Source organism: Camelus bactrianus, chromosome 20 (genome assembly GCF_048773025.1).
Source record: "Camelus bactrianus isolate YW-2024 breed Bactrian camel chromosome 20, ASM4877302v1, whole genome shotgun sequence".
Lineage (NCBI taxonomy): Eukaryota > Metazoa > Chordata > Mammalia > Artiodactyla > Camelidae > Camelus > Camelus bactrianus.
Genome location: NC_133558.1, coordinates 19,965,294 through 19,976,006, shown reverse-complemented (window position 1 = coordinate 19,976,006; position 10,713 = coordinate 19,965,294). Strand labels below are relative to the sequence as shown.

General features: G+C 50.9%; 1 protein-coding gene across 1 annotated transcript; it reads right to left on the bottom strand.

Moving 5' to 3' along the window:
• Positions 1-253: 253 nt before the first annotated feature.
• On the bottom strand, positions 254-7,685 carry MICA (MHC class I polypeptide-related sequence A). Its single transcript, XM_010961591.3, has 6 exons — positions 7,547-7,685; positions 3,616-3,909; positions 3,051-3,338; positions 2,188-2,370; positions 1,957-2,067; positions 254-759 (listed from the first exon to the last, which is right to left on the bottom strand). The coding sequence occupies exons 1-5, from the start codon at positions 7,614-7,616 to the stop codon at positions 1,994-1,996; spliced, it is 909 nt and encodes a 302-aa protein (XP_010959893.1). The 5' UTR covers positions 7,617-7,685; the 3' UTR covers positions 254-759; positions 1,957-1,993.
• Positions 7,686-10,713: the final 3,028 nt, after the last annotated feature.

Sequence of the window (10,713 nt, the reverse complement as noted above, 5' to 3'; positions counted from 1 at the left end):
TGCTTCATCACATGAGGGTTCCAACTATTCAGGGAAGATTTCCCCCTCAGGGTCAGCCCCTGAACATTGGCCCAGGCGTTCCATTGCATCTTCTCCCAGCCCTGTATGCTTCTGTTGTGACTCTGTCAGTCACTGGGAGCTGGAGGGGTCAGGGGGAGCAGAATTTTCAGTGCTGCCTCAAGGCATGGAGATATACCTCCCCTTCTCTGATATCCCTTTCCAGACCCAGGAAATAAAACATAGACCAGATATGTGTGTTTAAAGAACATTAAAACTTATAATGTGAAATTATAAAGATACTGCAGAGTGAAGTAATGCATATACGAGCGCGACGGGGGTGAAGGGAACATCAGGTTTCCAGAAACCTATAATAAGTCTCCTCAGGAGGAGCCGCAATGAAGGAATTTACAGATAAATCTTATTTATAATAATATAACCAGTCCATTTAATATATTACTCTAATATAATAAGAATAGTGTTAAATAGTGTGGAGCAGCTGGAAGCACCTCATATATATTCCAGTTTTAGTCCTATGAACCTCACTTGGAAATAAACACTGTTTTTCTCATTTTGTGGATGAGGAAACTGAGGTATCAAGAGGGAAAGTTCCAGTCAGACCAGAGTGGGGAGCTGAACTTAGGCCTCCCAGGTGCAGAGTCTAAGCTCCCGCAGTTGAATTAGATCTGACTACAAAGACTTAAATTCCAGTTGTGAGGCTACTACGGTGGTGTGGAGCCAGGTCTTGTAGGCTAATGTGCTCTGGAAAAAAAGAGAAACCAATAAATAAATGACCAACTGGTTGCAGAATATTGCTTTCTATTCCCTTAGAGATTCTCCTTCAGTTGCTCCAAAATCAGACTCTGCCTTTCTCCGAGGGACAGCGACACTCCTCCTTTGTTCCCGCTCACCCCACTGTCCCCCGCCCTGGCTGGACTCCTCCCCTGCCTCCCTCAACATCATCACCTGTCCCTGCTTCCAGAACCCTCCATGCAAGGGACAAAAGTCCACAGGACTAGAGGACAAGATCCAGGAGTGGATACTTCAGTCCAGATGCCTCCCTCGACCCGGTGCCAGGCTGCCCACCAGACAGACCCTGGCTCCATGTTCCTCCAGGCCTGGGATGGACACACACACACCTCCTTTCTCTCCTCACTTCTCAGGCCGCTTCACCTGCGCCAGCACCTGCATCTCAGGCCCTGACCTCCCACCTGCAGCCCAGCCTCCTGCCTTCCCCAGGCCCTGAGCCAATAGCTCCTCACTGGAAAGCCCATTGGGAAGCCCAGGTGACCTGCAGACCCAACTAGAAAAACTGGGCCGCCCCAGGCTCTGTACCTGACCTGACCCTGGAGCAGCCCTTGCTCACAGAGGCCTGGCCCCGCCCCGCCCCTCACTCCCCACCCAGGCTCTCGGGCTGCACTTGGCCTTCCCTGCTCCTTCCTGGTCCACTGGCTCCTGAAATCTCAACTCCACCCCAAGTGCTGCTGCTTGGCGAAGCTGCGCGTCCCTCCTGCCCTGTTCCAAGCAGGGATTCAACCAGGACCTGCCCTCACTACTTGTAGGGGACCTGCTTCTCAATGTGGCTAGACCTCTGATTCCAGGATCACCTAGACCCTCCCAACCAGCACATGATCCAACACATCCCCCTAGATGAGGCCTGGTGGGCCTGAGAGTAGCAAGAAAGGGATGAAAACAGAGCACACAACCCTCACTGCCACCCAGTCTTATCCAGAGCAAGGAGAGGCCCCAGCCAGACTCTAAGGGCCCAGCCTAGCCCTGGCTTTGAGCGGGGCTGAGGGCTAAAAGCAGAAGTGGCTCCCATTCCCCTCACAAATATCCATCACCCACTTCCTGTTGCAGAGGCTTGTTATCTTCTCGTTTCTGTGCAGAGGGGCATCTGGGGGGCCCTACATCCTAGGCAGAGCACCCCGCTTCCCTCCCTCTGCCCAGATTTCTCACCTGGGCTCTCCACAGCTGATGTCGTCGTCTTCTTGGATCAAAACATGATGAAAATACAAACCACAACAGCAGCCAGGGTCAGCCATGGGCTCCAATGCATCAGGGTATTTCCTGAGAAAGGGCCTTCTTATAACCCGGGCACCCCAGAGCCACAGGCCTGCTCCCTCTCCCCGACCCTGGTCTCTGACCCTCCCAGGGTCAGAACCCCCTCCGGGATCACCCCAGCCTCACCAGAGGACACAGGGTGTGCACTGTGATTCCCGCTGTGGTCCACGTGGCACGTGAACCTCTGCTTCTCTCCTTGGGGAATATTTACGGTCACCCAGGTCCAGTAAGTCCCGTTCCCATCAGGCAGGACACCCCCAGACTGCTGGGCATCCTGGCTCACGGGGTCCTCATCCTGAAGCCAGGCCACTGAAATATTCCAGGGAAAGAAGTCAAAAGCCCAACAGGACAGGTTGACCCTGCCCTCCAAGGCCTGGCTTAGGGTCACGTTCACTGCTGGAGGCACTGGGGGAGAAAGCACAGAGCCAGTGAGGCTTGTGGCCAAGCCCTGCTCCCCTCTAAGGGAGACGAGAGAATGGGGCTGCTCCCCACTACCTCTCCAACTCTGGCTGAGCCCTCGCCCACCCCAGCCCTTCTCCAAGTCTGCTCTGCACCCTGGGGCCCAGTTCCTTTAGACAGGCAGGAGGATGGGCCGAGACTGGATCTACATGTGATGCTGAGGAGGGAGATGTGAGGGCTGGGCTCTCAGGGACCAGGAGGGAACCTGCTGTGACAGAAAGGCTGGGAGCCAGGGCGCCGACCCCCAGTCTAGGAGCTTCCTCTCCTGCCTGACACCCACCTTCCCTGGGACAGTTTTCTGTCAGAGGGCCCGCTGCTTCCCTGGATTACTGTCACTGGGATGGTTCCTGCCCCTCCCCTCCTGTACCTGCCCGTCTCTCTACAGATGTTTAACAGAACAGCAAATCGCAATACAACACGCCAACGCGACATACATGCACCCGGACTGTAGGGAGGGTTTCTGTGGGCAGAGCTGGGGCGTGGAGGCTATAAGGATCTGGGACAGGAAGGCCCCGGCCCAGGGTCAGTACCTGTTCTGTCCGTGAAGCCCATGCGGGACTCCACGTAGCTCCGCAGTCTTGCACAAAGCTCTCCCTGCACATGGGCCCAGTAATGCTTGCTTTGAAAGCCATCCGTGTCCCAGGACTTCTTGATTTCCATGGCCAAGGTCTGATCCAGGGACTGGGGCACTCTACATCCATGGGTCTCCGGGTGACAGGAGAGGAAGAGCTTCCCATCATAGCAGATACTTCTGAAGCCCCTGGCCTGGCCATCTTCTCGGATTTCACAGCCCACAGTCTCCTGCAGGGAATGCAAGCCTGCCCCCACCGAGCAGTGACCCTCCGGTTCTGGTTCCATGTCCTTCTGCCCTTCGGCCCAAGTGAGAAATTCCAGCCAGAGGGCTCCCTCTCTGCTGCCCTCCATGTCTTCCCTGTGCGGGCTGAGTCACGGCCACCTCCCTGCTGACTTCACAGATCCCCTTCCTCAGCATTCCCCTCCCCCACCAAATCCAGGGGAAAGAGACAGATCCCTGTTCTGGGCCCAGACTTGCCTGGGAAATGCCTCACAGCACTCTCTCCCCTTCCCCACTCTCACCTCCTTTATCCTCCTGCAGGGACATTGTTTCTGCCAGAAGTTGTCTGAGGTCCCTTCCGTTCTCTGTCAAGTCCTTGATTTCTGTGTCCCACATCTCAGCTGCAAAGTCTTCTGCCCACGGTCCCTGGGGCTCTGCCCTGCCCTTCCCGCGGTCATAGTGCAGGAAGGCCTGACCATCCAAGCGTCCCTCAGCTGAAAAGCTCGGCTGCACAAACCCATCCTGGCACAGCACTGTGAGACTGTAATGGAGACTGTGCGATCCTGGGGAGGACGGAGTGCAGGTGCGACTGCTTTCTGGAAATGAGGGCCCATCAAATGTTGAACAGAAAGGTTCTGCTGTCCTGACCTTCTCCAGATCTCAAGGATGCAAAACAGGCATGTGTACCGAGGGACGAGAATGAGGATTTCCACACAGGAATAAAAGGAAAGGAGAAAGGAAGGAGCTAGGAACTGAGGAACGAATGGGGGGAGGAGGACAGAGATGGCAAACATGTAGGACAGGTGCCAGGCAGGGCAACACTGGCTCCCTAAGGGTCCAGGTAGGAGGTCCAGGGGAGAGGCTGGCCTGCGGAGGAAGGGAGAGGCAGAGAGAGGCAAGAAAACCAGGGTGAGGGGAGCTGGACCAGAAGGGAGGCAGGGGCTCTAGCAGGCCCAGGATCAGAGAGGCCCACCTGGCAGAGGGCTCCCTGGTCAGGGGTGGGTCAGGGGTGGGTCACGGTGAGGTGGAGAGTGAGGCCTGCTGTCTGTGGTGAAGGCTCACTGGGGACAAGGTGGAGTCAAGGGAGGGTGAGGCAGGAGGCAGAGGGGCCTGCGGGGCTGGCTTGTGGCGCTAACAGAGTTTCAGGTAGGCCAGTGCCCCCCGGGGGAGCCGAAGGAGGGGGTCTGGGTCCAGAGTGCAAGAGGCATGGTGAGGCCCCACTTGGGGAGGGGAATAAACCTGCCAGTGTCCCCTGGGGAGAGGTAGGTGTTGGGGGATTCAAAGGGTCAGTGCAGTGTGCCCAAGGGTCATCTAGAATTAGAAGGAGGGGCTGGCAAGAGAAAATAGAACTTCGGTGCCTAGTGCACATTGGGAAGGACCTACATGGTGGGAGTGGTTTGGGGGGCAGGTCTTACCCCACAGAGGGGTAGGGTCAGACATCCAGCGCAGGAGGGGCAGTGCTGGGAGAAGGCCCCTGTAGGGAAAGGCCAGCCCACCAGGTGGCATAAACAAGGACTTTGGATACATGGTTGAGGTAGTGATAGCCCACTGGGGTCAAGGAACCAAAGAAGATATTGAAGGCCAAGGAGCTGGGCAGTTGGACCAAGGATTCTTTCAGGGGGAGGGGTTGCAGAGGGGATCATGCCTGGGATTGGGGAACAGGGGATGAGTGGGGCTCAAGGGTGACTCTGGGAGACCTTGGGTTAGGGTGAAGACAGAACAGGAGGAGTGAGGGACCTTGAGAATACTGGTTCCCAGGGGAGGGGGCTTGTGACTGATGAGAACTTGGTGAGGATCCAAGGCAGGTGGGCAGGGGTGGGAGCAGGGTAAGGTGCCATAGGGGGAGGTGCAGAGGGACCAGGGCAAGTGCAGTCCAGCACCTATGGGGTGGAGAGTGGAGGCCTCAAGAGGGTGAGTTTAGCAGCATACACAAAAGTAAACTCAAAATGGCTTAAAGATTTGAACGTAAGACAAGACACTATAAACTTAAGCCTCTTAGAAGAAAACATAGGCAAAACATTATCTGACATAAATCTTAGCAGTGTTCTCCTAAGGCAGTCTACCCAGGCAATAGAAATAAAAGCAAAACTAAACAAATGGGACCTAATTAAACTTACAAGCTTTTGCACAGCAAAGGAAACCACAAACAAAACAAAAAGACAACCTATGGAATAAGAGAAAATATTTGCAAATCATGCGACTGACAAGGCTTAATTTCCAGAATATACAAACAGCTCATATACTTTAATAACAAAAAATGAAACAACCCAATCCAAAAATGGGCAAGACCTAAACAAGTAATTCTCCAATCAAGGTATACAAATGGCCAATAAGCACATGAAAAAATGCTCAGTATCACTAATTTTTGGAGAAATACAAATCAAAACTACAATGAGGTATCCACACCAGTCAGAATGGCCATTATTAAAAAGTCCACAAAAGATAAATGCTGGAGAGGGTGTGGAGAAAAGGGAACGCTCCTACACTGCTAGTGGGAATGTGGTTTGGTACAGCCGTTATGGAAAACAGTATGGAGATTCCTCAAAAAAACTAAAACTAGTCTTACCATGTGATCCAGCAATCCCTGGGTGTATATCCAAAGGGAACTCTAATTCGAAAAGATAAGTGCACCCCAATGTTCATAGCAGCACTACACACAATAGCCATGACATGGAAACAACCTAAGTGTCCACTGACAGGTAATTGGATAAAGAAATTGTGCTGCATCTTCTTTGTCCATTTATCTTTTGACGTGCACTTGGGATGCTTCCATGGCTTAGCAACTGTAAGTAGTGTTACTATTAATGGTGGGGTGTATGTATCTTTTTGAAGTAATGTTTTTGTTTTTCTTAGATGTATGCTCAGGAGTGGAATTGCTGGGCCATGTGATGGTTCTGTTTTTGGGTTTTTAAGAAACCTCCATATTGTTTTCCGTAGTGGCTACACCAATTTACATCCCCACCAACAGTTTTCAAGGGTTCCCTTTTATCCACATCCTTGTCAACATTTGTTATTTGTGTTCTTTTTGATCATGGCCATTCTGACAGGTGTGAGATGATATCTCGTTTTGATTTTGATTTGCATTTCCCTGATATTAGTGATGAGAAATTTTTCATATTCCTGTTGGCCATCTACATTTCCTCTTTTGGAAAAATGTCTGTTCAGTTATTCTGCCCATATTTTAAATGGGTTGTTTGCTTTTTAATTGAAGTACAGTTGATTTAAAATGTTGTATTAGTTTCTGGTGCACAGCATGGATGGACTTGGAGGGCATTGTGCGGGGTGAAATGGGCCAGACGGAGAAAGACAAGTACTCTAAGATATCACTTACATGTGGAATCTAAAAAAGTACAACAAATACAACAAACTAGTTGAATATAACAGAAAAGAAACAGACTAGCTGATGTAGAGAAGGGACTACTGGTTACCAGTGGGGAGAAGGAAGGGGGAGGGGCAAGATAGAGGTGGAGGATTAAGAGGTACAAACCATCTGGTCTAAGATAAGCTATAATATTGTACATCAACTATACTTCAATTTAAAAAATATGATATTGTAAAATAAACATATAAATAAAATTTTAAATGGTTTTTAAAAACTCAAAAAGGAAAGAAAAAAAGAAAAGAAAAGAAATGTGGTCGGCACTTGGGCCCTTCCTGGAGCTCCCTAGTCACTAAAAAAAGGCCTCTAAGTCCAGGGACTGAGGCTCCTGGAGCACTGTCTGCCTGGAAGTTCCTTTTACCCACAGGCAGCGAAGGGAAGAAGGCTGGGCAGAAAACAGCAAGAAAGAACAGTGCTCAGGCACCTGAGAGGGCAAAATCCCCCTCAGACGGGAAGGAATTGGTAAACTCCAGCATCGGGGGGGGGGGCGTCGTAATCGGGGTGATGGTGGGGGGAAGACTGGTGTGGGGGCAGCCTTCCGACCCAGGGGTGTCAGAGAACTCAGGTCTGAAGAAGAGGAAGGAGGGAGGGAGGGTAGGTGCAGCCGGAAGAGAAGCTGGAAAGAGAGTGCAGAAGCCAGACTGAGCTGTGATGGGAACAGGCGGCACCCGGCTTCCGGCCCCCACCCCGACCTTACCCTACCTCTCCCCATCTCCCCCAGCTCTTACCCCGTTCCTTGCTCCCCACCCGCGCCGCACCGCCAGTGAGTTGGTCCCCTCGGCGCTCAAGAATTCCACCCGACCCCTGAAGCCGCCCCAGGCTCCCGGCTGCGAAGCTCAATGAACCCCACTCACCGGCTGTGAAACCTAGGAGTGGAAGAAGGGTAACATCGAATAGAAACATCAGGACACGGAGAAGCCGCATGGCCTAGACTTTTCCAGCCTCCCGGAGGCTGCAGCACAGCAACAGAAGGCGCCGGGACGGAGCGCTCAGTGCGGCAGTCCTGAGCAACTCCACAAGTTACCCTGAAAGCACGCCTCCCGGCCGGGCTGGGAGCCTAACTTGCAGCCACTGACTCAGCCACGGGGGCGGGGCAGGAACCGCGGGGAGGGGACAGGGATCACAAGCCCAGTGAGGCCACTCCCCATGATCCACTCCAGCGCCAACCTCTCTCCAGACACCCTTTCCAACCTGCCTCAGGACATCTGCACCTCTGGGGCCATCTGCCCCTCAAATCCAGCAGGTCTACAAGCAGACTCTACACCTCCCAGCACACCAGCCTCTCCCTGTCCCCCTAGTTCTCTGGCAACACCACCAGCTTGGTCCCCTCTGATCCCTTTCCCCCTGCCTTTCTTGGACTCACCATCAGCTTCCCCAACCCCTGTTCCATCCCACAGCAGCTACCTTAGTCCAGGCTTTCATCTACTTCAGCCTAGAGAACCGCAAAGGTCTCCTAAACCTGTACCTGTCCCCAGTTATAACCGTGATGCCCAAGCCATCCACAGCTGCCCCGTCTGCAGATATAACACATAATGCCTCTGCTCCCTCACTGATGCCCCAGCTGCCACAACCAGCTGTCTGGTATCACCCCCCACTTCTCTGGTGATATCTTCCCTGGGTTGCAGTAAAAGTGGCCCATCTCCTTACTTTGTCCCACCAGGATGCCACTGCTTCTGCATCACCCTCCCATGGATTATTCTCCTCTGCCTTCCAACCCATCAGAACTGCACATGCTACAAGATCATCCCAAACAGATGGTGGGGAGGGTGGCACAACCTTGGGATCATACTAAAACCAACCTAACTGTATGCTTTAAAAAAAAGAATTATGTGATATATGAACTATATCTCAATAATAATATAATAACAATAATGCCACCTTTAAAGCTTCCTTCTACTAAAAATTGTGCCTTATTGCCAATACACATCTCTTGGTCTTTGGAACATCTAGCCTGTGGTCCTCAATTTCGGCTGCTTATTAGAACCACCTGGGGAGTTTTTACTATCCATATGTGTAGGCCATGGCCAAAACCAACTGAATCAGTATCCCTTGGGTTGGCCTTAGTATTTTTTAAAACCCCCTCAGTGATTCCAATGTGTAGGCAAGTTTTAGAACCACTGGTCTAACCCTGGTTGAAACCTCCTTGATGGTACCAACTCTGCCGTGCCTTGAACCCTATCTGACCATCTTACACTCCTCCCATAAGCTAACAAGTCACTTTAGGATCAGGAACTATGTTCATTTCATCTTTGTCTCCCTGTAAATAAATGCTTTTTTCAAAGTTGTACTCTGCCTCTCAATAGTAACCATTCCACTAAGCTCCTTATTCTACACTTTTCCTGTGAGTGAAAATGTCAGGCCTCAGAAAGCTTTAACAATTTCTTAGATTTCATATTATTTTTATTAATTAATTACTTTCACCATCACAATTTATTTGGCAGTTCAGGGATTGGGTCCTGTCCCATCTCAGAGAGATTCTTTTCATTGCTGAAATTCACAAGGGTAGTGAAAGTATAGAGGCAGATGGAACCCAGCTCTTCTGAAAGCTGGACCCAAACCCTTTCCTCTGTGTCAGTCCTCCTTCAAAGACTTGCTAGCTGTGGCAGCTCCAGCAGACTGTCTCATTCAAGTCACTGCACCCCCAACCCTGCAAAAAAAAAAAAAAAAAAAAGACAAGACTTAATACTAATATGCTAGGTTTGTTCCACAGCATTTGGAGGTGATTGCAATGAGAGATAAAGCCAACTACTCCTCCTGGGATGTGGGAGAGGCCCTGATGGTCTAGGACTGCAGATTTAGGGTGCTCTCCTGGATCTAGCCATGGCCGCCCCTCCCCCATCAAGCCTTGCAGCTGGTCTTTTGTACGGTTTTCCCTCCACCCCACCCTGTTTCCAGCCTCCTCTGCCCTTCCCTATAAATTACTTCTTCTCCCTCCACTCTTCCTTCTGTAACCCTGGACTCACACAAATACTGGAGTCTTTCAGCAAATTTCCGACGACACTGCTGGGTCCGGAAATGAAACCGAAGAGATCAAGCGAGACACTTCATCCTTGGCAGGGCTTCACCGACCCCTCAGAAGATCACTCCATCCCCCTAACTCTGGCTTAAAGGAAATAAAAGCTGTTCTTTGATATAAAAGCAGAATGAAGGCGCTTACAGGTAGGTTGGGAGCTGCACTTCGGGTCCTGGTTCTCCATCTGCTCCATGATTACTTCTGCAGGCTGTGAAAATGCTGTCCTGCCCGGGTCCGCGGAAATTCCGACTCAGGTCTGAAAGGAGATCTGGAAACCGACTGATTTTAAACAGCCTCTGGATCGATTCTGAGGTCTAGGTGTAGCGCAATGCTTCTTCCAGCCCCGGCCTTCATGGGGCCCACCCTTAGATTCCAGGATCCAAAAACACTTCTTACAGCCTCGCGTCACCCCAGGAAGGGAACAGACCGTCCAGGGCTCCGCCCGCCCAAATGAAAAGCTGAGATCCAGAATCCAGCAATAAACCACTGACGTTCTGCCACGCTTAGAAAGGAAACTACTTTAGACCCCGTGTGACTTCCTGAAATCATATAATAACAGCAGAACCGGGCAGCCGTTTTACAAAATAGCCTGGTGAGCGCTGACTTCCTGGTGGGTACCTGACCTGTCCCGAGTGAGTCAGGTATGTTCGTGGCTTCGAATATGCAGGGGATAAGCTGTAAAGCAGAGAGCGGGAAAAGGAGGGAGCGAAGGGGAAAAGGCTGAAGAAAGGAAGAGAGAAGAAAAAGAGATAGAAAAGCTACCGGGGAAATAAAATTTTAACGATATAATTTTATGATTTCTGACTTTCGTTTTTATTCTTTATTTATTTTATTCTGTCGTGTATTCGTTTTGTTATAGGTGTTTGAGTTCTGTCTGAATATGTAAACAGCTATTATTGTTATTGGTGGACCACTTGAAAGGAAGATGCAAACATCAGGACCCTTTAACTTCAAATGTGCAGGGTGTAGCTCTTAGAAACAAGAACAAAGTGTTTTGTTTGTTTCTTT

What these genes read in the sequence shown, in the direction of transcription:
- MICA (XM_010961591.3), bottom strand. Translation starts at nt 7,616, where the DNA reads ATGCGGCTTCTCCGTGTCCTGATGTTTCTATTCGATGTTACCCTTCTT. An exon ending in ACTCCTAGGTTTCACAGCCG is followed by an intron (nt 3,910 to 7,546) that starts GTGAGTGGGGTT and finishes CCTCATTTCCAG; the next exon opens with AAAGCAGTCGCACCTGCACT. An exon ending in TGCACACCCTGTGTCCTCTG is followed by an intron (nt 2,068 to 2,187) that starts GTGAGGCTGGGG and finishes GCCCTTTCTCAG; the next exon opens with GAAATACCCTGATGCATTGG.